Genomic DNA, 27,898 nt, shown 5'->3' with positions numbered 1-27,898 from the left:
CTATAATAAAATTATTACTATTAGAGAAAGAATTAATCACCAACTGCCATCAACAGTTATCAGTGGCTCTCCAAGTTCAGGGACTTCTGTCAATGTAAACTTAGATATATATTTAGACAGTTTTTCTGCTATCGATCTTCATCAGTTAACTTCAATCATTTCTTCATCGAAGCCATCAACCTGTCTATTAGACCCAATCCCAACTAGGCTGCTTAAAGAAGTTGTTCCCTGAATTGGCACTTCTTTACTGGATATGATTAATCTTTCTTTATTATCAGGATATGTACCACAGTCCTTTAAAGTAGCTGTAATTAAACCCCTTCTTAAAAAGTCCACTCTTGACCCAGGGGTTTTAGCCAACTATAGACCGATTTCTAACCTCCCCTTCCTCTCTAAGATTCTGGAGAAAGTAGTCGCCAAAGAGTTGTGTGACTTTCCACATAACAATAGTTTATTTGAGGATTTTCAGTCAGGATTTAGAGTTCATCATAGCACAGAGACAGCTCTGGTTAAAGTTAATAATGACCTTCTGACTGCTTCTGACAATTGACTTGTCTCTGTACTTGTATTATTAGATCTTAGTGCTGCATTTGACACCATTGACCATAATATTCTTTTACAGAGACTTGAGCATCAAATTGGCCTTAAAGGAACCGCACTTAGCTGGTTTAAGTCATATTTATCAGATCGTTCACAGTTTGGACATGTTAACGATGAATCTTCAATAAATACTACAGTTAGTCATGGAGTTCCACAAGGTTCTGTACTTGGACCAATACTATTTACTTTATATATGCTCCCTTTAGGCAACATTATTAGGAATCACTCCATTAACTTTCACTGTTATGCAGATGATACGCAGTTATATCTATCGATCAAGCCCGATGAACTTAATCAATTATCTAAATTACAAACATGTCTTAAGGACATAAAGTCCTGGATGACCTGCAATTTTCTGATGTTAAACTCAGAAAAAAACGAAATTCTTGTTCTTGGCCCCAAAAACCTTAGAGACTGTACATGAAAGACGTAAATGAAAGAAGAGAGGCCTGGAGGTTTGCTTTATGTGGGAATTAAATGACAAATCCTGATCAAAGCTAACTCCAAGATTTCTGAAAGTGGTGCTTGAGGCCAAGGTAATGCCATCTAGAGTAACTATATCTTTAGACAGTGAGTCTCTAAGGTTTTTGGGGCCAAGTATTTCGTTTTTTTCTGAGTTTAACATCAAATTGCAGCTCATCCAGGATTTTATGTCCTTAAGACATGTTTGTAATTTAGGTAATTGATTAAGTTCATCGGGCTTGATCGATAGATGTAACTGCGTATCATCTGCATAACAGTGAAAGTTAATGGAGTGATTCCTAATAATGTTGCCTAAAGGGAGCATATATAAAGTAAATAGTATTGGTCCAAGTACAGAACCTTGTGGAACTCCATGACTAACTGTAGTATTTATTGAAGATTCATCTTTAACATGTACAAACTGCGAACGATCTGATAAATATGACTTAAACCAGCTTAGTTCGGTTCCTTTAATGCCAATTTGATGCTCAAGTCTCTGTAAAAGAATATCATGGTCAGTGGTGTCAAATGCAGCACTAAGATCTAATAATACAAGTACAGAGACAAGTCCATTGTCTGAAGCAATCAAAAGGTCATTATTAACTTTAACCAGAGCTGTCTCTGTGCTGTGATGAACTCTAAATCCTGACTGAAAATCCTCAAATAAACTATTGTTATGTAAAAAGTCACACAACTCTTTGGCGACTACTTTCTCCAGAATCTTAGGTCTTTTTAAGCAGGGGTTTAATTACAGCTACTTTGAAGGACTGTGGTACATATCCTGATAATAAAGAAAGATTAATCATATCCAGTAAAGAAGTGCCAATTAAGGGTACGACTTCTTTAAGCAGCCTAGTTGGGATCGGGTCTAACAGACAGGTTGATGGCTTTGATGAAGAAATTACTGAAGTTAACTGATGAAGATCGATAGCAGAAAAACAGTCTCAATATATATCTGAGTTTACATTAGTTAAAGTTCCTGAACTTCGAGAGCCACTGATAGCTGTTGATGGCAGTTGGTTATTAATTTTCTCTCTAATAGTAATAATTTTATTATAAAAGAAGCTCATGAAGTCATTGCTACTTAGGTTTATGGGGATATGTGGCTCAATAGAGCTGTGACTCTCTGTCAGTCTGGCTACAGTGCTGAAGAGGAACCTAGGGTTGTTCTTATTTTCTTCTATTAGTGCTGAATAATAGACTGGTGTCAAACTGGTGTTTTGAAGTTTTTACACCTTGTGGTGTAATACTATTGCACATATTGGATTCCATGGAATGGCGCCGGCGACAACGGCAGCCTGTCATGGCAGCTCCTTTCATTGTTGTAGTTTTAGTGTGTTTTTAGTGTGTTTTTGCTATTTTGAACTCTTTTCTTACTTTCTTACTCTCTTACTACTTTGTTCATGTCGCCTAAATACTTTTTTGGCGTTTTTGAGCACTTTTTATTTTTTGTTTACGCTTGTCTCCATGGCGACGGGGAGTCGCATTGTTTTCACCCGCGACCAGATGATCGCCCTGAGGCCCCCTAGCATCCTGACCGGAGAGAGACCCTCCATACCGGAGGAGCTGAGGAGGAGACGGTGAGGCTGCAGAGCGGGGGTTAAACGGAGGATGAAGAAGAGGAGCTTTAAACCCTACATCCCTGCAATCATCGAGCAGATACCGGACTCCATCATCACCATTCCCGGCTTCCAGACGGTTCGAGCCGACAGGGACACCACCGCGACCGGCATGAAGAAAGGAGGGGGACTGTCCGTGCTCATAAACAACAGGTGGTGTAACGCCGGGCACGACTGTGTGAAAGAGCGTCTGCAGCCCGGACATCGAGCTCATCACCGTCGGACTTCGTCCATGTTATCTGCCACGGGAACTTTCCAGTGTTATCACCATCACTGTCTATATTCCTCACAGTGGTCTTCATCATCATCATCATCACTGTTTACATTTATGATGTCCTATTTATTCTCCTGTACAGCACTTTGGTCAACTTTGGTTGTTTTTAAAGTGCTTAACAAATAAAGTTGGATTGGATTGGATTGGATATTAAGAGTGTTTGTTGTGGAGCCTAACAGCAGCAGGAAGGAAAGACCTTCTGTATCTGTCCTTCACACATCGAGGGTGAAGCAGTCTGTCACTGAAGCTGCTCCTCAGTTCTGTCAGGTCACCGTGCAGGGGGTGGGACTCATTGTCCAGCATGGATGACACTTTAGCCAGGACTCTCCTGTCACCCACCTCCCTCACTGAGTCCAAAGGGCAGCTCAGGACAAAGCTGGACTTCCTGATGATCTTATCCAGCTGATGCCACTGTTCCAGCAGACCCCCCGTACAGGATGGCTGATGCCACTACAAAGTCATAGAAGGTCTTCAGGAGTGCCCCTTTCACTCCAAAAGACCTCAGTCGCCTCAGAAGGTAGAGCCTGCTCTGTCCTTTCCTGTAGAGTGCATCAGTGTGGTGAGTCCAGTCCAGTTTGGTGTTGAGGTGAACACCCAGGTACTTATAAGAGTCCACTTGCTCAATGTCCATTCCCTGGATGTTCACTGGTGAGGGGAGGAATATCAATGCCATATGATAGAACAAGGTCAAGAGTGTGATTAAATCAATGAGTTGGTTTATTTACACTCTGACGGAAACCAATTGAGTCTATTAATGATATAAATGCATTACTAAGTGTCATTTTCAACATCCACATGAATATTAAAATCACCTACAATAATTACTTTATCTGATTTAAGGACTAAACTTGAAAAAAACTCTGAGAATTCAGATATAAAATCAGAGTACGGTCCAGGAGCGCGGTACACTATAACAAATAGAACTGGCTGCAGTGTTTGCCAGGATGGGTGAGAAAGACTAAGAACAAGGCTTTCAAATGAATTATGATTTAGTTTAGGTTTAGGGTCCATTAAAACGCTCGAATCATATATGGCTGCCACTACCGGTCCCCAGAGGAATGTGAGTATTAATATGACTGTGGGGGGGGGGTGGATTCATTAAGGCTAACATACTTGTAACTGCCCCACATGTCAGTTTAATGCATTCTCATTTATTTATTTTTTGGTTCCTACCTACCTGTCAGTTGAGGTGGGCTCAGGGGTTGTTTTTGTTTCTACACGGTACCACTTTAATGATACACCGCCTGGCAGAGCACGGCAAGGGAGAAACGACACGGTTGGTTGTCTCCACACTTGGTAAAGTTGAGTAAAGATAAAGAGTTACAACATTAAATGTAAACTAAGAAGACGAAGAGAGAAGAAAAGACAAGATTCAGCCCCTTTTTGGTAGTGCGCAGCCTACGAGGTGTGTTTATTGGTGTATTTGTGTACATTAAGCTACAACTCTGCATTAGCATATTTATGTGATTGTTTGTTTACTTTCTTTTCTTCAGTTCTCACGGGTTGGTCGGTGACTGTGAATAAACCCTGTTTTTTAAACGATCTCGGGCCTCATGCTTTACTACCTAGAGGAGCTACAATACTCCTCGTGGGACAACCAGGTCTCAGTAAGACAAAGTAAGTCAATATCATAATCTGATATTAATTAATTCACTAAAACAGCTTTAGAGGACAGAGACTGGATATTTAACAGTCCACATTTCATTCTTTTATTTTGTGTAACTGAGCAGATAGTTTTAGATTTTATTAGGTTTTTATGTTTAACTCCTCTTGTTTTTATTTCTTTAAATAATTTAGGTGGTCAGGGGACAGACACAGTCTCTATGGGACTGTTCTAGTGGAAGCACAGAGAAGTGTGTAAGACAGCAGCTCTGCTTCCTGGTCCTGGGTTGTCAGGTTTTAGAAATAAACTTCGCCATATTTCTAGATAAGAGAGCTGCTCCATCCAAAGTGGGTTGGATGCCGTCTCTACTAATCAGACCAGGTTTTCCCCAAAAAGGCTGCCAGTTATCAATGAAGCCCACATCGTTTTCTGGACACCACCTCGACAGCCAGCGGTGGAATGACGACATGTGGCTATACATGTCATCACTGGTCACACTGGGCAGGGGTCCAGAGAAAACTACGGTGCCCGACATTGTTGTAGCAAATCTACACACCGACTCCACATTAATTTTAGTGACCCCCGATTGGTGTAATCGGATGTCATTACCGCCGACGTGAATAACAGTTTTATTATATTTACGTTTATCTTTAGCCAGCAGTTTTAAATATGATTCAATATCGCCCGCTCTGGCCCCAGGGATACATTTAACTTAGGCCACTGGCTTCACTAACTTCACGTTCCTGACTATTGAGCTGCCAATAACGTAAAGTAAAGTTAACATAAAGTTGTTTCCTCAGTGGGTGTGTCGCTGAGTGGGGAAAATGTATTAGAAACGTAAATCGGTTGGTGGTGAACTGTGGGCTTCTGCTATGCTTCTCCCGGACAGTCACCCACTTTCCCTGTCTTCCCGGCTGCTCGGGAACTACAAGCTACAGCACCAAGCAGTGTACACAGAGCAGGAAGTAAACCGGAAATGAGTCAATACGCTTACTGTAGCACGTTACACATCAGACAGATACATATGGATACATTTACAACAAATATATTACATCATACATTACTTCTTTTTTATTTTCTCTTATCTTATTATTGCAAGTGATTTTAATATTCATGTGGATATTGATAATGACAGCCATAGTAATGCATTAATCTCATTATTAGACTCAATTGGCTTTTGTCAGAGTGTAAATAAACCAACCCATTGTTTTAATCACACTGTTGACCTTGTTCTATCATATACAGTGGATATAAAAAGTCTACACACCCCTGTTAAAATGCCAGGTTTTTGTGATGTAAAAAAATTAGACAAAGATAAATCATGTCCAAACTTTTTCCACCTTCATGTGACCTATAATGTGAATAATTCAATTGAAAGACAAACTTAAAAAAAAAAAAAAAAAAAAAAACTTACAATAACCTAAGTATGCACACCCTCTTATAACTGGGGATGTGGCTGTGTTCAGAATTGACCAATCACATTCAAACTCATGTTAAATAGTAGTCAGTACACACCATTACACATCATTTAAAGTGACTCTGATAAATCCGAAATAAAGTTCAGCCGTTCTAGTTGGATTTTCTTGACATTTCCCAGTTGCATCTCAGAGCAAAAGCCATGGTCCAGAGGGAGCTTCCAAAGCATCAGAGGGATCTCATTGTTAAAAGGTATCAGTCAGGAGAAGGGTACAAAATAATTTCCAAGGCATTAGAAATACCCTGGAACACAGTGAAGACAGTCATCATCAAGTGGTGAAAATATGGCACAACAGTGACCTTACTAAGGACTAGACGCCCCTCCAAAATTGATGAAAAGACGAGAAGAAAACTGGTCAGGGAGGCTTCCATGAGGCCTACAACAACATTAAAGGAGCTGCAGGAATTTCTGGCAAGTACTGGCTGTGTACTACAGTCCATGCATTTATTACTTCTAGGCTGGATTACTGCAACTCCTTATTATCAGGCTGGCCAAATAAGTCCATTAAGACACTACAATTAGTTAAGAATGCTGCAGCACAAGTACTCACAGGAAATAGGAAAAGAGATCATATTTCTCCTGTATTAGTTTCTCTGTACTGGCTCCCTGTAAAATTCAGAATACAATTTAAAATTCTCTTCCTCACCTGCAAAGCTCTTCATGGTCAGGCCCCTTCATATCTTAAAAAGCTCATAGTACCCTATTACCCCACTAGAACATGGCGCTCTCTGAATGCTGGGCTACTTGTGGTTCCTATAGTCTCTAAAAGTAGAGCAGGAGCCAGAGCCTTCAGTTACGAAGCTCCTCTCCTGTGGAACCAGCTTCCAGTTGTGGTTCGGGAGGCAGACACCCTCTCCACATTCAAGAGTAGGCTTAAGACATTCCTCTTTGATAAAGTTTATAGTTAGGGCTGGCTCAGTTGAGTCCTGAATCTCCCTTAGTTATACTGCTATAGGCCTAGACTGCCAGGGGATTTCCCATGGTGTATTGGGGTCCTCCCTTCCTCTCTCTCTCTTTCTGAACACATTCATGTCCCATTAATGCATGTTACTAAATTCACTTCTTCCCCAGAGTTTTTGTGCTTTCTTGTCTTGCAGGTTCTCATGGATTCTGGTGGAGCCTCCTGCCATTGACTCCCACTGCTACTATTACTGATATTATTATCTTATTATTAGTAGTAGTAGTGTATAGTATTATTACTATTATAATAGTTCATCATCCCTCATTGTTCATCATCATCATCATCATCAGTCCTTTCTATTAGTATAGTTGTTGCTACTGTTGTTGCTGCGCACCTTTGTCTCTGTCTTTCTCTTATTACCCCTCTGCCCCCAACTGGGTGAGACAGACAAGAAAAAAATTGAGAATACTTCACTATAATGAGGAGCCATGATTTATTTTGACCCTCTCACACATACACATTCTACTTTTGTCATGGCCCTGCTCCTCTCCTGCTCCCTTTGCTCTTCCTTCCCTGTGTGTGTCTGAGGGTGAGTTCTCCAATCACCTCACCTGTGCTTTGCCTCACCTGCTCTCTATCACCTCGTCAGTCTCAGCCCTCAAGTACCCCAGTGTCCTTTTGCTCGGTGCCAGATTGCTTGTTCAGTGAACTTGGGGGTACTCTCTTGGCTCCACTCAGTGAGTAGCTTGCTCCTTTGTGTTTTCCCCTGTTCCTGCTCTCCAGTCAGATCCCCACATCTCCAGAGTTCCAGGGATTCCACCTCTTCAGAGTGTTCAGAGATCCTATCTCTCCGGAGTCTCAGGGATCCAACCTCTCCAGAGTTTCTGGAATCCGACCTCTACAGGTTCCAGGGTCAGCTCTCCAGTGCCTTTGGGTCTTCGTACCCCCTGCCAGTTCTCCAGTCCACCCGTGCAGTTCATGTCCCAGAGTCAGCTCTCCAGTGTTTCCGTGTCCCCGGTCTCCCTGATGATTCTCCGGCCCGCTCCTGCTGAGGCCGCCCCCTCATCCCCCCCAGTGTGTGTGAAATAAAGCCCCATCTAAACCATCTTGTCTGTGTGTCTGCTCCTGGGTCCAACTTAAACACTACCCGTCACACCTTTCACATACCAATTTTAAAACGTTTACAAAATAGGAGTGAAATCAATGGATTTGTTAAACTGTGGGAATGTTGTTAAATCCCACGTACAGAACCAAATCAACAATGAATGTAACAAGTATTGTGTGTATCCAAATCAGGATATTCTCTTCCTCTGTGCTATAGAGCTCCACTGTTGTCCAAGAACAATTAAGAACATCTCAGTGAGCCACACTGTGGCACTGGATGACATGTTACTTCATAACATATGCATTGTTTATTTTAATTTACTCCCACATGCACTATTCTTCTGCCCCAAGTACTCACTACCTATCAGGGCCGGCCCAAGCCTCCATGGGGCCCTAAGCAAAATTTGATTTTGGGGCCCTCTATTACTGCCATGTGTCTTTTTGGGAATGTTAATGTGGCCCTCTTAATACCTGTTCAGTCCTTTTCTGAGTCTGACAGGAAAGAGGGACACTCAGCTGGGTCAACTGGCAGAGCTGCTGATCCCTGCTCCAAACTGGATGCTGAAGAAGACACATCAATCTCGATGACCAAAGATGAAGGACCTATAGGGAAATTAAAATAATATTTTTAGACAAAATTATTCATCTCAGAATATTCTGCAGTACACTGAGCAATTATAAAGGCTGTCTTGTTGTTAACTTACCAGGTACAGCTGAATGGGCACAGTGGATGGAGCAGAGGATAGAGATGGACCTAAGATAAAAAACAACAAAAACAAAAGCTAGCCATGTTATAGTCATATTACACTTGAAAATGATACAGTTTATTTTCTAAATAAAAAAGTACAGCTATAGCTTGTAATAAGAAAACAAACTGCCAGTGGATCAACTGAAAATTGCTTGAGAAGTTTTGAAATAATATGGATTTGTCTAAAATCATGCCCCTTGTCATATGATTAGATCTTGTCTCATATTAAAAAAATATTCATATCATTATGTTCTGCAGTGCATTGAGCAATTAAAGGCTGTTTTGTTGCTAACTTACCAGGTACAGCCAAGGTTGCAGAGAGGACAGTGGGCAGAGTGGATGGAGCAGAGGATAGAGATGGACCTGAGATGAAAAACATGTCCCTTGTCATATGATTATATCTTATATTAGTATATCTTAATGAGATCATTTGACTAGAAATTAAATATATATGGTGACAGTTTTTGATCACCTGATTCATCAGCCTTGGCTGCTCCTGAGGAGGTGGGTTGCCCCTGGGCTGAGTCAGTGCCTCCTCCTAAATATTTTAACAGTGCTCCTGGGGAAGTTTCATATAACGTATGAGCACAATAGGGAGTTGATGTAAAAGGAATATGTTTATTTACTCACATAAATTACTGTGCTCTGCAGCAAACAATTGCAAACAACATACCTCAAACTATAAGTTAACTAAATTAATTCATTAATGCAAAACCATATTGCTAGCAAACATCACCGCATTTGTAATTGACGTTAGTTATTAAACATTTGCTATCAAACGTTATCAGAAACATTGTTTTGATGCCAAAAGCTATCTAACCGACCCATAAGAGAGAAGTAGTAAGACGTTTTTAACTAATGTTAGCTAGCAAATTTGCTATTACAGGCTAACGTCTTTGGAACAAAATATCAACAATAATTAGGGACTTTCCTAATTTCAGGGAACTTTTCAAAATCTCCTTGAAACCAAATGTTACATAACCAAGACATACCTTTTATCTTGTCGTTTTTTTCTCCTCTTCCTCTTTCTTCCTTTTTTCTGCCCGTGAAGGGTAAGTTCTTTTTTGCGACATCTTTCACCTGCTCCTAGCTCCTGGATGCTCAGTGCGCACGGCACTGCACGGTTGGGAGCTCTGCACACTTTACTAGCAGAGCTCTGACAGTTCGAGCAGAGAGGCAGTAGGAAACTACACTCTGTTAACATAATATTGTTGTTGAGGTTTTTTGTTTTTTTTGTACAAGAATGTACATGGGATAATATATGAATCATCATCACTCACACGTGGAAAAAATAATTAATTACTTTTTTCTTTTTTAAGTTAATTCCTCTTGGGGGCCCCCTAGTGGTCACAGGGCCCTAAGCAGCTGCTTAGTTCGCTTATGCCTTGGCCCGGCCCTGCTACCTATCCACCACCAAATAAAATCTGCTGCTGAAAATAGCCCCCAACCATTGAATTATTTCCTCCTTCTTGAGTAATGTTTGCTGCTATTTGTTTTTATTCTAGGTTACATAGTTAAATGGTTTCTTTTATGATCGCGGTCTGCACGGGGGGATGGAGCAGGTCTCTGTGAAGATGTTGGACATTAGCCAAATCCAAGCTGGGCCAACATGGCTCTTTTCCAGCTCTCTTCCTCTTCTCCTGGAGTGACAGCACCCACTGTGGTTGGCGGGTCCTAGTGAACTGACTGGGTTGATTGACTCAAAGTCTGCTGTTCTTTACTCCAAATCCAAATCCTTTTCTGGTGACTGTAGGCTATATCTGTCATAGGAAATACGTATTTCAGCAATAAAGCCGGAAAGAAAAGACAAAGAGCAGAGAAGTTTGAAAGAGCTCGCAAAGGAGCTTGTGAATACCATTGCCATAATACAGCCAAAAGTCATAAGGAAATTTTAACAGTTTCATAACCTGAAAACTCTGCTGAAGTGGATCTTGTTATGCGAACCAAAGCTCCAGAACAGCTACAAAATGGACCTTGTGGAGATTGTTTTTCTAACTGAAAATCATTAAACAATTATGTTTCACATTAACATTTTCTGTATTGTTTATTATTTTAAACATATAGCCATAATTCATAATCTTACTTTATAAGATATTGGAGTGTTGTACCATTAAATTACACTGTTACGTGAAAATAAAATGCTACACATTTCTCCAACCAGTGTTCCCACTACATTGCAGTGTAATTAACACATCTTTACATATTTCTTTATCAAAGGCAGGTTTCAGGTGGAATTGCCAGAATTATTATCATATTCTCTATCATCCATTTTCCACTCAGCTGATTTAATAGTTGAGCATAGCAGCTGGAGATCAAACTTCTTCCTCCACAAAGATCTGACTTCAAAGGTTTCAGTCCATCAGTTGAGAGTGTGGAAAGCAGCTGTTTGAGGTCCAGCAGGTCAGATGGTCTGTGACATGAATGTGCCTTAATGAGTCAATCTTCAAAACTTCAAACATAAAGAATAATTTGGCTGAGCCTCATTTCACCAGGTTGCATTGGATAATAAAACAAAACCTTTTTGATTTTATGTCTTTTTTTTTGGTGGGGGGGGTATATAGCCTTCTGAAATTAACCATACATTTTTTTCTCTTCTATATACAGTGGGTACAGAAAGTATTCAGACCCCTTTAAATTTTTCACTCTGTTTCATTGCAGCCATTTGCTAAAATCAAAAAAGTTCATATTATTTCTCATTAATGTACACTCAGCACCCAATCTTGACAGAAAAAAACAGAAATGTAGAAACTTTTGCAAATTTATTAAAAAAGAAAAACTGAAATATCACATGGTCATAAGTATTCAGACCCTTTGCTCAGTATTGAGTAGAAGCACCCTTTTGAGCTACTACAGCCATGAGTCTTCTGTGAATGATGCAACAAGTTTTTCACACCTGGATTTGGGGATCCTCTGCCATTCTTCCTTGCAGATCCTCTCCAGTTCTGTCAGGTTGGATGGTGAACGTTGGTGGACAGCCATTTTCAGATCTCTCCAGAGATGCTCAATTGGGTTTAGGTCAGGGCTCTGGCTGGGCCAGTCAAGAATGGTCACAGAGTTGTTCCAAAGCCACTCCTTTGTTATTTTAGCTGTGTGCTTAGGGTTATTGTCTTGTTGGAAGGTGAACCTTCGGCCCAGTCTGAGGTCCTGAGCACTCTGGAAGAGGTTTTCTTCCAGGATATCTCTGTACTTGGCCGCATTCATCTTTCCTTCAATTGTAACCAGTCGTCCTGTCCCTGCAGCTGAAAAACATCCCCATAGCCTGATGCTGCCACCACCATGTTTCACTGTTGGGATTGTATTGGGCAGGTGATGAGCAGTGCCTGGTTTTCTCCACACATACCGCTTAGAATTAACACCAAAAAGTTCAATCTTGGTCTCATCAGACCAGAGAATCTTATTTCTCATAGTCTGGGAGTCCTTCATGTGTTTTTTGGCAAACTCTATGCGGGCTTTCATATGTCTTGCACTGAGGAGAGGCTTCCGTCAGGCCACTCTGCCATAAAGCCCCGACTGGTGCAGGGCTGCAGTGATAGTTGACTTTGTGGAACTTTCTCCCATCTCCCTACTGCATCTCTGGAGCTCAGCCACAGTGATCTTTGGGTTCTTCTTTACCTCTCTCACCAAGGCTCTTCTCCCACGATTGCTCAGTTTGGCTGGACGGCCAGGTCTAGGAAGAGTTCTGGTCGTCCCAAACTTCTTCCATTTAAGGATTATGGAGGCCACTGTGCTCTTAGGAACCTTGAGTGCTGCAGAAATTCTTTTGTAACCTTGGCCAGATCTGTGCCTTGCCACAATTCTGTCTCTGAGCTCCTTGGGCAGTTCCTGCGACCTCATGATTCTCATTTGCTCTGACATGCACTGTGAGCTGTAAGGTCTTATATAGACAGGTGTGTGCCTTACCTAATCAAGTCCAATCAGTTTAATTAACCACAGCTAGACTCCAATTAAGGAGCAGGACCATCTCAAGGAGGATCAGAAGAAATGGACAGCATGTGAGTTAAATATGAGTGTCACAGCAAAGGGTCTGAATACTTATGACCATGTGATATTTCAGTTTTTCTTTTTTAATAAATTTGCAAAAATTTCTACATTTCTGTTTTTTTCTGTCAAGATGGGGTGCTGAGTGTACATTAATGAGAAATAAAATGAACTTTTTTGATTTTGGCAAATGGTTGCAATGAAACAAAGAGTGAAAATTTTAAAGGGGTCTGAATACTTTCCGTACCCACTGTATATGGACAAGTTAGTTAATTAGTTGTATATTTTACATTATGTATATTAGGTGTTTCATAGACTGCGTAATGAAAAATCAATGAAGTCTCCATAGCAGCAACCAAACACAGTAAGAAAAAGAACTGTTGAAAAAACTCATAATTTAAGGGAAACTGTCTTTACTTTTTTTTGTGAAAAAAAGTTTTGCTGACTTTTGACTTCTGATTTCTTTTTCTTTTCAAAAACTTTAATCTTTGAGTTTTAGAATAAAAAATCAAGAGATTTGAAATACAAGTTTTGTTTCTAAACTTAAAGATTATAAAGAAGAAAAGAAAATTATAAAGTAAATTATCATTGCGAGTTTGAGTTTGACTTAAAGCTGAAAGAATTAATGAAATATTTTTGAAATGCAGAATTTTTCCTTTCTTAAACCCAAAGATTTAAGATTTTCTAAAGAAGAAAAGTAAATAACCTCAACGATTGTAGGTTGGCAAAACCTTTTTTTGTTTGTTTCAAAACTTCAGGTTTGACTTTAAAAAAAAGTGTTGCCAGTTGCCTTTTAAAATTATGAGTTTTCTCAACAGGTTTTTGAAGAGCCATTGTGAAGTTCAGTGTGGTCAGTTCTGGCCGTCGCCCTTGTGGCAGTCCTGACTCCGCTGGCTCCAATTCAAATATTGGCAAAAAGGTGGAGTGTGAATGGAGGTGAGGCAGGCTGAATGAAGCCTGGTTACTGAATGGTAAATGGTAAATGGACCTGTGCTTGTAAAGCGCCTTCCACTCAAAGCACTTTTACACTACGTGCCACATTCACCCTTTCACACACATTCACACAGAGATGGCAAAGCCCATCAAACAGAAACTAATGCATGCACAAACATTCACACACTAATGTACGGCAGTGGGAGCAATTCGGGGTTCAGTATCTTGCTAAAGATACTTTGACATGTGGCACCAGGAGCTGGGGATCGAACCAACAACCTTCCGATTAGGGGACGACCCGCTCTGCCTCTGCACAGCAGCAGCCCCCTAAAACAGTCGCCTATATAATTTAAACAGGTGAGTTATGTAAAAATTCACCCCCATTATTGTTGTTGTGAAAAGGGAAGTTAGCTATAGAGACCAAAACTTGTGCCAGGCTGTAAATATGTTTATTTCTGCTGTAAAATGTGGGGCCCTATGCAGGGCTCCAGAGTGCGACCAATTTGGTCGCACATGCGACCAAAATTTCTAAGAGTGCGACTAATAATTTTTCTAGGTCGCACTGGTGCACCTGACGCTGCCCAGGTGAAAACATAACAGTTTATTTCGCAAGCGCACCATCTCTCTGTGTTCTCCTGTGACTGAACTCACACACTCATGGTAGGATCATAACGTGTTCTAAACCAATAAGAGCAGAGCTTGGCCAATCAGAGGTTTTTGCCTCTGATTGGCTGTGGTCCTGTTCACCGCGCTAAATTGTGTGTGTTTAAAAATTGCGCGCGACCTGAGCGCGAGAGTAGCTGATTAACTGAAATGGAAAAATAAAATAAACGCAACAAAACGAGGGAAAACGAAGAGAGGCAGAAATATTGAAAGTGTTTTCATTAACGAAACCAAGCCTACAACCAGCCCTACTACTATAATCCCATCCATCCCCACTTCTGAGAGTCCATCCCGTCAAGACACGGAGCCCTCGGTCCCTGGTGAGATGCCAAGCCCCGGTCCTTCGGCGACAGCATCAGACTCGGAACCAGAGGAGGAGACAACCAAGTCTGGGAAAGAGCCCGGCTCCGAGACCCAAATTAAAAAGGCCAAAATATATTCCTTCAGAAAGGACTGGCTGAAACAATTTCCCTGGCTGAGGTACAACAAAGGACGTAACACAATGCACTGCATGTACTGTCAGGAGTACTGTCAGAATATGGGCCGGAAATAGTGCATTCATGAGCGGGTCAACAACATTTCATATCGAAACTTTAAAAAAACATAACATGTCTAAAAAACACGCGATATGCCGTGACAAGTGTGTAGAGAAAGTGGCCCCTCTCCCAGCTGCATTTCAGTGACAGGTAGTAGTAATCATCATTATTATTATCATCATTAATAATTATTTTACTTGAAATGTTTGAGTTTGAAATGTTCAATTTCAGTTCAGTGAAGCAATTTAAACACTTTATTTTTCTTTTTATATATAATTGTGCTTCAAATAAAGACAAGCATTTCTCTACACCTTATTCTTGTTTAAAAATCATTCACATTATATGAAAGTTATGGAGAGCAATAAAAAGGTGACCATATGGCGTTAAAGGCAACGCAGTCAAAAATTTGGGTGCACCTACATTTTGTGCTGGTGCACCTAAAAAAAAAAAAAAGTTAGGCGCACCAGTGCAACCAATGCAAAAAGTTAGTCTGGAGCCCTGGCCCTATGGATATTGACTCACTTCTGGAACCAACCTCAAGTGGCCATTAAAGGAATTGCAGTTTTTGTTACTTCCATGTAGGCTTCATTTGCCAGCAACAGAATTTTCCACTTGGTTTTATCACAATATTATATTCAGTCCCTCTAGGTAGTTGTAAATTAACACAAATTCAACCAATCCCTGTGGGTTCTGCGCTACCTTACCTTTCTGCAAACTTCTTTCTACTTGTGGGGACCATGAGGTGCACATGAACATCTCACATTTACCCTGTCTAAACAATGATTCCCACTGGAAGAAGATATCCTCAGTTTTTACTGAATTATTTAAAAAACTATTTTTTAACACATTTTCACTTTCTTCCACAGTTTCATTGCAAAAAAAATTGTAAAAATACGGTCCCCTCAAATCGCTGCACACTACAGGTGACATTCACCCATTCACACACATTCATATAGTGATGACAAAGGCCATCATAAACAGAAGGAATTCTTACATACACGTTCATTGAATAATCTGTTTTGTTTTGTCTGCCAAGATTAACTTTCTCAGCAGCACTTGACCAGATGAATGGGCAATACTCCAGGTGAGTGTAGGGCACCACTTTGTAGGGTGTTACAGTGGTTTAACTGTATTAGTTTAATCAATTAATTTTGGTAATCAAAGTTTATAATTATCAAAAGATAATGGAAAATGATTTTAATTAATATAAAGATCCTTGGGGCACCACCCTTAAGTAAGGGAAACAATAGCCAATAATTGATCAGTCTCATAAAAATACAGTGAACTATTAATTTAGAAATCGGATTAATAATTAAATTAATAACTACAGCCAAAATCATTATTAATAGTTCCCTGGAGTTCTCCCTGTCTCTTAGAGGCTAAGTCTGATGGCTCTCCTAGGTTCATAACGGACTTTCGCAAAGTAAATGGTGTTACAGTTTGTGATTGCTACCCTCTACCTAGAATGGAGGACTGTATTGATAACTTGGGCACCGCCAAATATGTCAGTAAGTTGGATTTGCTAAAGGGTTATTGGCAAGTTCCCCTGACAGAGCGCGCTTCTAAAATATCTGCGTTCGTTACCCCTGATCACTTCCTACAGTATACTGTTATGGCGTTTGGAATGTGTAATGCTCCGGCCACTTTTCAGAGGTTGGTGAATACCGTGTTGGCTGGATTAACTAACTGTAACGCTTACCTGGACGATTTGATCATCTATACTGAGACTTGGAAGGAGCATGTGCGAGTCCTTGAGCAGGTGTTTTCCCGGCTAGCGCAGCCAACACTCACCATAAATTTGACAAAATGTGACTTTGGTAAGGCCACTGTCATCTGCTTGGGGAGACAGGTTGGACAGGGTCAGGTGGACCTGTTGAGGCAAAGGTCGCCGCCATAACAGAATTCCCCATTCTGACCACACGTAAAACACTTTCTCGGAATGGCAGGCTATTACAGAAGCTTTTGACATAACGTTCCTACTGTTGTACAGCCATTGACCAAACTGCTCAGCCCCAAGGTAGATTTCGCCTGGTCTCCAGAGTGCCAGCACGCATTTGAGAGTGTAAAAATACTCTTAAGTCATGCCCCCGTGCTCGCTGCCCCAGACTTCACTAAACCTTTTAAACTTGAGGTAGATGCCAGTGCGGTTGGAGCTGGTGCAGTCCTATTGCAGGAGGATGTTAATGGTGTGGATCATCCTGTGTGTTATTTTTCTCGTAAGTTTAACCGGCACCAGGCTAACTACTCGACCACCGCCCTTGCTTTGCTGTTGGCCTTACAACACCTTGAGGTATATGTTGGTTCCAGTTCTTTGCCAGTTGTAACTTACACTGACCATAATCCACTTGTGTTTCTTTCCCGCATGTATAACCACAACCAGTGACTCATGTGGTGGGCCTTGGTCGTGCAAGATTACAACCTGGATGTACGTCATAAGAAAGGATCTGAAAATGTGTTAGCTGATGCTCTATCAAGAGTATAAAAATAGTCAGTTGTAAGGTGGTGGTTTTGTTACAAACTCATGCTTTGCATCGTAAGGGGAGGAGTGTTACGGCCACCACCATTATCTAGGTATGTGTCTCTGTGTTGTGCAGCTGTGTCATGTTAAGCAGGATGTGCGATTCCTTGCCGAGGATTGGCAGGCACGAAACCTGCCTACTTCCTGGTTCCAACCGGTGATCTGATTGGTGCGGTGTCTGGCAATCTACTCCAATCATCTACCATCTTCCAGACCAGCCCTCTGTTTAAAAAGCTGTCCTCAGTTGTGATTCTCCCTCTTGATCAACTCACCTCGTGTATATTGTGCTCTACTGTGGTAAACCTGTTAACTTCTGTAGAAGCTTTACTTACTGATTGACAAGTGTAAAATCTTTGTTTCCTGTGTTGCCTTTATCTGAGAACTCTGGTAAGGAAATTGGGCAAGGATCTAGGTGGGGGTAACTGACACACCTTAAATTACTTATTTCAAAAGATGCATAACTAATCTCACAAAACATTATAGAACAACCATCATTCTAAAAATGTAAAACCAAAGAGCCATCCTCCCCCAGTGAGCACAAGACCTGCCTAACAGCCCACACAGCTTTAAAACCATCCAGTTGTTGGTTAGTCTACTACCCTCAGACGGGCCGCCACTAAACCCCTCAGACAGCGTACTGGGTCTGTCCAGTCATTTTCAAGCATTTTGTTTTTTCGGCTTTTCCAGATCGCTAGTTTGACACTTGCAAAAATAAAATTGATTAAAACCAGAGTTTGCCTTTTCTTGGGTGTGTATTTTGGTCCAAAGACAAAGAGGGGAACAGAGAAAACCTCTCCCAAGCCCCCCACCCACTCCTGCAGCATTTTAAAAACATCTACCAATTAGGGACAGGACACCACCAAGTGGTCTAAGGTCTCTGTTAGTGAGCAGAAAGGACAACCCTCCCCAGTGTGTGGGTCAAAGTGAGCCTTGTGTCTGTTCGTAGCTATGGCTCCATGTATAATCCTCCACTGGATGTCAGCCATCCGTTTCTCGACAGGAGGCTTATACAGGACCCGCCAGCTTCCATTTGGAGAAAAGTCTGAGCCTAAGACCTCGGTCCACGTCTGACTTCTGCAAGAAGAGAAAAATTCAGTACCTTCACACAGCAGGAGTACAGGTGTTTACTTGTACAGGAGCTGAATGTTCCCAGTGCTGGAGTTTTTAGGGTTAAAACAAGGCCTCTCTCCTCTCTCCATTCCCCCACCTGAGGACTCACACTCAAGGGGGGAAAGACATACTCATGTCCTCTACTCCACTGGTCAGCCAAACTTCGGCTCAGCGCAAAAGTCCGAAGTGGTACAGACAGAGATTGCCTCCATTCACCAGGTTCTGCAGCACTCTGGTTGACCGTATGTGCGTCACTTCAGCCAGGCTCTCAATTGATGTCTTCGTAAGATGGCCCAGCTTCACTACTCCCGTCTCAATGAACGCTGTTTTTAGAGTGGCTGAAGAGAAGACGGTATCAGACAGGAAATCATTATTAAACAGAGGTTCTTCAAACAGCCACATCCCAGGCCCAGGGTCAGGTGGTCGAGTGAAGCTCAGAGTCCTCCAGGCATCAATGACAGAGCTGTAAAAAGGTGTAAAACCAGTATGGCTGCACGAAGGGGACTTTATTAGGAAGAGTTGAGAGAGAGCCGCTGACCTGCCTGCAGTCTGAACGCAGCAGTCCTGGAGGCGATGTCTATGAGGCCCTCCCCCCCCCTCTGCCACAGGAAGGTACAGGACCGACGCTCGCGTGTGATGACCCGACCAGAAGAAATCTATGAGGAGCCTCTGCAGTTGTTTCAAAAGGCCTTGCTGGGGGGGGTAGTACTTGTAGTCTGTGCCACAGGGATGAGGCAACCAGGTTATTAACAATCAGAGCTCTTCCCCTGTAGGACAGCTGGGGTAGCAACCATTTCCATTTAGACAACTTGGCTTTTACCTTCCCCGGCACTCCTTCCCAGTTCTGCGCCTCTATTTCTTCACTTCCCAGATACACTCCTGGGACCTTTAGACCTCTTTTTCCCCACCCAAGGTTTCCAGGAAGACTGGGTGTGTTCCCTTCACTCCACTGACCAACCAAAATGGCCTCACTCTTCTCCCAGTTAACCCTGGCTGAAGCAGCTTTCTCATATAAAACAAGACTGTCTTTTAACTCCTGGATGTCTTCCTGACCCTGGACAAGGACATTTACATCATCAGCATATGCTGATATGACCACGGGGGGGCTGTGAACCAGTTCAGGCAAAACCAGGCCTCTACACCACTGTACAACAACTTCACCCAGGACAAAAAGTGCTCCCCAACACCAAAAGCCTGCAGTGTGGCAAAAAGAAAAGAGTGAGTGACATGATCGAAAGCCTTCTCCTGGTCAATAGAAATGATACCCACATTAATGTTGTAAAGTTTGCAAACTTCAAAAATGTCTCTCTTTAATAACAAATTGTCCTGAATTGATCTATCAGGGACACAATACGACTGATCAGTACCAATATATAATCCAATATAAACCTTCAGTCTGTTAGCTAAAACCTTTGACAAAATCTTATAGTCTGTACATAAAAGAGCTACAGGTAAATGGACCCGTACTTGTAAAGCGCCTTTCTAGTCTTCCGACCACTCAAAGCGCTTTTACGCTATGTGCCACATTCACTCAGCAATGGCAAAGTCCATCGAACAGAAACTAATATTCCTACACACTCACACACCGATGCACAGCATCAGGAGCAATTTGGGGTTCAGTATCTTGCTCAAGGATACTTTGACATGTGGCACCAGGAGCCGGGGATTGAACCCACAACCTTCCGATTAAGGAACGACCCACTCTGCCTCTGAGCCACTGCCGCCGGTCTCCAGTTCTTCAACAGGGTCAGATCCCCCTTCTTGGGTAACAGGGAGATCACAGCATGCCTACAGGATGCTGGAAGAGTTCCTTTCTCAAGACTCCTTAAAAACATTCAGCAGGTCATGTCCAAGAAAACTCCCAAAATTTTTTAAAAAGTCTGCAGGTAGGCCGTCCATGCCTGGAGCCTTTCCTGAGGCCATTTGTGTCACTGCAGAGGTCAGCTCCTCTAAAGAGATGTCAGAGCTCAGGGTGTCACGTTCTCCTGGACCCAGCTGTGGAAGACCTTAAAGAAGTTCATTAGTAGCATCCATATCACAATCTTCTGCCTTGAACAGGTCTGAGTAAAAAGACACTGCATGCCTCCTCATCTCAGCGGTGTCAGAGATCAAATTCCCATCAGGCAGGCGGAGACACACCATCTGCTTCCTTTGGGCCACAGACCTCTCCAGGCTGAAGAAGAAGGAGGTTGGTGCATCTATGTCTCTTATAGTGGTGAAGCTTGCTCGGACCAGAGCTCCTTTAGCTTTCTCTTGAAGAAACCAGTTCAGCTGCTACCTTTTGAGGTGTAACTGTTTAGTGTTTTCAGCAGACATACTCTCTAGCTCTCTGATTTCTGACTCTAACTGCTCCTTAGCCCCTCTAATATTTTCAGTCGAGTAGGACGTGTACTGTTGACAGAACACCCTAATTTGACCCTTTCCAACCTCCCACCACTGACTCAAGGAGGGAAAAGACTCTTTCTTGGAAGTCCAATTAGCCCAAAACAGTTGAAAGTTTTCACAGAAATTGAAGTCCTGTAAAAGTTTAATGTTAAATTGCCAGAAGGACCTAGTTTTCCCAGTAGGAGATAAAACCAAATCTACTAAAATCAAATGATGGTCTGTAAAACCAACAGGGATTTGACAGTTAGCTGCGCAAGTTATAAAAGAAGCAGACACGCAAAGTCTGTCTAACCTAGCTGCACTAACCCTACCATCTGATATTTTCACCCAAGTGAACTGTTTCGCTGAAGGATGTTTCATCCTCCACACATCCACTAAACTGGCCTCCTTTAGCAGCTGAGACAGAAAAGAAGACGACTGAGGATGGAGCTCCTCTCCTGTCCTGTCTAAAATGACATCAGTGCAACAGTTCCAATCCCCCCCTATTATAAAACACTCCCCCTGACCACAGCTATCTAAGCTGTCTTTTAATAACTTAAACACAGACAAACGTTCAGGACCATGATAAATAAAAGTAAAGGTAAAACTTTCTATTTCTGCCTTCACCATCAGAACTCTGCCTGCTACGATCTCTGTTCTGGATAAAATATTCACATTTAGTGAGGGAGAGAATAAAACACCAACTCCAGCACTGAGATTAGAGCCATGGCTGAGTGCATACTGACCCCCTCATCATATTCCCCAGTCTGTCTCATTCAGGCTATCACTGTGTGTTTCCTGTAAAAATATAACATCTAACTTTTTCAGTTTAATAACCTCTGACACTAAGGCTCTTTTCTGTGCACTTCTCCCCCCGTTAATATTTAAAGAGGCAACCTTTAAGGCCTGCATATTAGAAGAGGAGAAAAAAGGAAACAAAACAGACAAATAGACACAGCAGAGAAGAAACACCCAGTGTTGTATGATCATGTTATTTTATCTGGAATATCTCAATTTCCTTGATCTTTTGGTCCCTTTAAGACCTTTTTTCAGAACGTTGACATGTTTTCTCAGACGATAACGTCTCTTCTCATCCAGCAGGTCTGTCCCTACAACCTTCTGAAGAGTGCTCACCGTCTGAATAAACTTTTTAACGTCAGGGAAATATTCACTTATTTCCACTGACCTGTCAGAAGAATCATCTAGGAAATCGTTTATAATATTATATTATTTAATACTATTTAATATGATTCAGTATTAAAGAAGAATATTATAATTATTATAATATAATTATAATATTCTTCTATAACATTATATTATTATAAAAATATAATATAATTATTATATTATATTTTTATAATAATATAATATTATAATATTATAAAAGATTACGGCCAAGTGTTTAAAAAAGACATAAAGGAAAACGTAACTTTTTACTCTCCTCTCCAAAACTTTCTTCTTCTTCTTCTTCTTCTTCTTCTTCATGTCTTTCGGGTCTGATCTCACAGGATTGGTCCATCCCTGAGGTCGGGTCCCCCTAGTGGCCTGGTGCACTTCCGTTTTGTCGAGCGAATTTGCAGCGTTTCTATCTGGCAGTTGTTTTGGGGTTTTGTGTGTTTTTGAAATCTGCAGCATTTGTCTTTGGCCTTTGTTTTGTGGGTTTGTTAGTTTGTGCTTCTGCTTCGTTTCTGTGATTGCAGCATTTTTCTGTTGCTGCCCTTTTCTGTTGGATTTGTTTTATGTGTTTGTGTGTTTGCATCATTCCCGTGTTTGAAGCGTTTTGCTGTTTGCGGCACGTTTGCCCTTGTCGGCCACCATACCTCTATATAACCTGTACCCTTCGGCAGTCAGCTCAGAATAATCAAAAGTAGCATCCAATTGTGTTTCTGACGATGCAAAAACATAGATATTGTATAAAGCAGATTCTATACATTTCTAGAAATATCATATATTTAAGTGAGCTAAAGCCAAACACTTCCCCTGCAAACTTATTGGCAAATATTTATATATAATATTTATATTTTGTTATTCAGACACATAAAACAAACGTAAAAGTGAAAAAGACAAACTAATCTAATCAAAGAAATGTTGACCCCAAAAATGAGGGTCTGACAACCAATCTGAAAACACTGTGTTTGTTGCATGATATCACGTAGACCATAGGTGTAGCATGGGGAAAAACATATAAGGTCATGGACCAAAAGGAAATAAAAGGTCATAAGGCCGAACAGAAATGAAGGTCAACAAAACCAACTTAAATAAAATGGAAAACAAAACATAAGGTCTGACAAACAAATTAAAGTCAGCGTTGACAAACAAAAGTCAGGGTCTGACGACCAAACTGAAAAATACTGAGTTTGTTGCATGAGCTCTCGAAGACCAAGGGTGCAGCATGGATGACACCAGACATGAAATGAGAACACCACCATCAGTTATATGTGTGACTTAGGAATGAGTGTAACAAGGTCTTATCGGGAAAAAACGCGACTACGTAATCTGATACCATTTGATGACGCGATGTCCAGCAAAACAAAACTCCTGGGCCAGCCATCGTTCTTCCTCTTAACGCTTTTGTTCTCTTTCCACTCTGTCTCACTCACTCTACCAACACATTGTGTTTTCAGCTCTGCTCATGCTGGTTAGCTCAATGTTTAGCTCATTTAGCTCTGACTACCATTTCACTATTCCTGCTACACTGCTGTGGCCTTTGAAGGACGTAGTTACGCTTTAATGATGTACTTCGTAGGTCTGGATTAGTTATCTGAATTCTATAAACCCAATCCTGAAAAGAAACTAATGCTGTGTGTAGATTATTAGTTGCATAATGTGATACAGACTTAATGCAAATATCAGGAGATGTATGTCCGTCTCTACATGTCTTCAAATCCCTGTTACCCTTGTAGTACACAGCTAAATACTCATTGACTGGAACTTTTAATCAGTGTAACATAGACACACCGTGTACTGATATAGCACCCAGACCTCAGTGCCCTATCTGAAGAAGTCAGGCATGAACAGTGTATAATGAAGATATTATCTAAACCAGCTGTTATTGGAGAACTTACGGTAATTGACATCCTTTGTGGCTGAAACAAAGAAAACCTGCACCAATATTATAGGTTTTAAAGTAAGATCCTTCGAGAATCTTGTTCGTGACGATCTTGTCCCAAGACAGGTGGATATTTGCTGCATGAAGATGTCTGCTGATCAGGGAGTTGTGGCAACAGAGACCAAAGGTGATGAGCGCCCGGTGAAGCTTTTCTGGGAACTGATCATAGGACAGTTTGGAAGGATTAGCTGGACACTAAGTGTCCATTGGAGGTGGACTGGAGATTTAATTTACCTGGATAAAAATGACCTGCCAGTACACAGAACTAAAGGTAGTGAACAACGTTGTTTGTAGTACGTTGCACTTGAAGCTACTCTTAACTGATATGTACCAGCTGTACTTGACTTTGTTGATTTGGTTTTGTAGGCTACTGGTATTAATGTACAATGAAAAGTTTGGGTGATACAACATGTAGCGATGATTTGTTTGTTAGTGGTATACTGCCATGATACACAATGTAAGCTTTCAAAAGATGAAAGACAAAAAAAATTAAGAAAAGTCAAATTTCCTTAGACAACACATGCTATGCTGCTAAAGGTTATCCCTGAAACATTTAGCCTAATAAATATTTTCCAATGTTCAGAAAATGCCACAATCATGTTCTGGGTTATTCCATAATGAATTTGCAAACACAATATCAATATATACAGCTGCACATAATGAACAAGTAATATAAACACATTCTCGAAGTAGAAATGATTCCTGTGCCTCTTCTGTCAAGCAGAGTTTTCGGGTGATTTATTGATTTATTCTGTGTTGTATTGACGCAGCCTATGAGTGTTTTCTTAATTAACTATAATGATTATTTAACTGCTTTCAGTCATGTCACTGCAGCAAATTTCATTAAGCAGCTAAACTTAAAAACTGTTTTAAAATTGACAGAGAAAACTGAGGGTTTATCAGGACGATGCCTGGTTTACTCTGAACAGTTTCCCTGTATGAACCTAGGTTTAGGAGGTGTAAAAGAGTGGGCGTGGACGTGCTACGGTAAGCGTACTGAATCATTTCCGGTTTACTTCCTGCTCTGTGTACACTGTTTGGTGCTGTAGCTCTGTCAGTGAACGCTAAATCTAAATTTGTTTTACTCGTTACAGCGGTTATTTTCCCGCTTAACATTTAAACGTAGACTAGTTCTACCTAAGCACTCGGAGTTTCTCCTTCTTTTAGCGACTTTTCACTACTTTCAAAAGTTTTTCATACACGCTAGTTTCATTAGCATTAGCAGTTAGCTATGGCTTCTCCCTCTCCCTCTCCTCTGTCCTGCTCAGTGTGTCAGATGTTCAGTTATTCCTCTGCCTCCTTTAAAGATAATGGTACATGTATTAAGTGTAGTTTATTTACTGCGCTGGAGGCGAGGCTTAGTGAGTTAGAGGAACGGTACCCCACCACGGAGATATCTTTAGCCGCTATAGTTAGTCAGCCCCCAGCAGCCGGTGCGGTCCGACCGAAGGTAGCTTCTGTTAGATCTGTAGATCCTCCGGTAGTTCCTGAGCAGCCGGGAAGACAGGGAGGCTGGGTGACTGAGCGAAGGAAGACTAAAACGGCGAAGCCCACAGGTCACCACCAACCCATTCACGTTTCTAATACATTTTCCCCACTCAGCAATACACCCGCTGAGGAACCAACTCTGGTTATTGGCAGCTCCATAGTCAGAAACGTGAAGTAAGCGAAGCCAGCAGCCATAGTTAAATGTATCCCTGAATTCTCAGAGTTTCTGTCAAGTTTAGTCCTTAAATCAGATAAAGTAATTATTGTAGGTGATTTTAATATTCATGTGGATGTTGACAATGACAGCCTTAGTAATGCATTTATATCATTAATAGACTCAATTGGCTTCTGTCAGAGTGTAAATAAACCAACTCATTGTTTTAATCACACTCTTGACCTTGTTTTATCATATGGCATTGATATTGAACATTTAATAGTTTTCCCACATAATCCTTTCCTATCTGACCATTATTTAATAACTTTTGAATTCATACTATTAGATTATAAGCCATTAGGCAAAACTTCCTACAGCAGATGTCTATCTGACAGTGCTGTAGCTAAATTTAAGGAGGAGATTCCTTCAGTGTTTAATTCAATGCCATGTCTGAATTTAACAGAGTCCTATAACGACTTTAGTCCCTCTGAAATTGATAATCTTGTCGATAGTGCTACAGGCTCACTACGATCAACATTAGACTCTATCGCTCCTATAAAAAGGAAATTATTAAAACATAGGGGACTAGCACCGTGGTATAACCACCAAACCCGCCAGTTAAAACAAATAGCTAGGAAATCTGAAAGGAAATGGCGCTCTTCCAAATTATCAGAATATCGCTCAAATTGGCAAGATAATCTTAAAATTTATAGAAAGGCCCTCCGTAATGCCAGAGGAGCCTATTACTCAGCACTAATAGAAGAAAATAAGAATAACCCTAGATTCCTCTTCAGCACTGTAGCCAGGCTGACAGAGAGTCACAGCTCTATTGAGCCACATATCCCCATAAACTTAAGTAGCAATGACTTCATGAGCTTCTTCTATAATAAAATTATTACTATTAGAGAAAAAATTAATCACCAACTGCCATCAACAGTTATCAGTGGCTCTCCAAGTTCAGGGACTTCTGTCAATGTAAACTTAGATATATATTTAGACTGTTTTTCTGCTATCGATCTTCATCAGTTAACTTCAATCATTTCTTCATCGAAGCCATCAACCTGTCTATTAGACCCGATCCCAACTAGGCTGCTTAAAGAAGTTGTTCCCTTAATTGGCACTTCTTTAATGGATATGATTAATCTTTCTTTATTATCAGGATATGTACCACAGTCCTTTAAAGTAGCTGTAATTAAACCCCTTCTTAAAAAGTCCACTCTTGACCCAGGGGTTTTAGCCAACTATAGACCAATTTCTAACCTCCCCTTCCTCTCTAAGATTCTGGAGAAAGTAGTCGCCAAAGAGTTGTGTGACTTTCTACATAACAATAGTTTATTTGAGGATTTTCAGTCAGGATTTAGAGTTCATCAGCACAGAGACAGCTCTGGTTAAAGTTAATAATGACCTTCTGACTGCTTCTGACAATGGACTTGTCTCTGTACTTGTATTATTAGATCTTAGTGCTGCATTTGACACCATTGACCATAATATTCTTTTAGAGAGACTTGAGCATCAAATTGGCATTAAAGGAACCGCACTAAGCTGGTTTAAGTCATATTTATCAGATCGCTCGCAGTTTGTACATGTTAACGATGAATCTTCAATAAATACTATAGTTAATCATGGAGTTCCACAAGGTTCTGTACTTGGACCAATACTATTTACTTTATATATGCTCCCTTTAGGCAACATTATTAGGAATCACTCCATTAACTTTCACTGTTATGCAGATGATACGCAGTTATATCTATCAATCAAGCCCTATGAAATTAATCAATTATCTAAATTACAAACATGTCTTAAGGACATAAAATCCTGGATGACCTGCAATTTTCTGATGTTAAACTCAGAAAAAAACGAAATTCTTGTTCTTGGCCAAAAACCTTAGAGACTCACTGTCTAAAGATATAGTTAGTCTCGATGGCATTAACTTGGCCTCTAGCACCACTGTCAGGAATCTCGGGGTTAGCTTTGATCAGGATTTGTCATTTAACTCCCACATAAAGCAGACCTCTAGGACTGCCTTCTTTCATTTACGTAATATTACAAAAATTAGACACATCCTATCACAGACAGATGCAGAAAAACTAATCCATGCATTTGTTACTTCAAGGCTGGATTACTGCAACTCTTTATTAGCAGGTTGCCCCAATAAGTCCATTAAAACGCTCCAATTAATTCAGAACGCTGCAGCACGAGTACTGACAGGAACTAGAAAAAGAGATCACATCTCTCCTGTACTAGCTTCGCTGCATTG

The 27,898-nt window shown here is 41.0% G+C and overlaps 1 protein-coding gene across 2 annotated transcripts in view; it reads left to right on the top strand.

Moving 5' to 3' along the window:
• LOC127365350 (uncharacterized) overlaps positions 1-27,251 on the top strand; it is a 213,478-nt gene extending 186,227 nt beyond the window's left edge. For both annotated transcript variants that reach the window (XM_051403372.1, XM_051403371.1), the window contains one exon: positions 25,757-27,251. In XM_051403372.1, coding sequence (XP_051259332.1) covers positions 26,083-27,033 — 951 coding nt within the window. In that variant the 5' untranslated portion in view covers positions 25,757-26,082 and the 3' untranslated portion in view covers positions 27,034-27,251. The remainder of the gene's footprint in view (positions 1-25,756) is intronic.
• The last annotated feature ends 647 nt before the right edge of the window (positions 27,252-27,898 follow it).

This window comes from Dicentrarchus labrax, unplaced genomic scaffold (assembly GCF_905237075.1).
Source record: "Dicentrarchus labrax unplaced genomic scaffold, dlabrax2021, whole genome shotgun sequence".
NCBI lineage: Eukaryota > Metazoa > Chordata > Actinopteri > Moronidae > Dicentrarchus > Dicentrarchus labrax.
The sequence above is the reverse complement of the archived record's forward strand: the minus strand, read 5'-3'. Positions and strand labels throughout refer to the sequence as shown.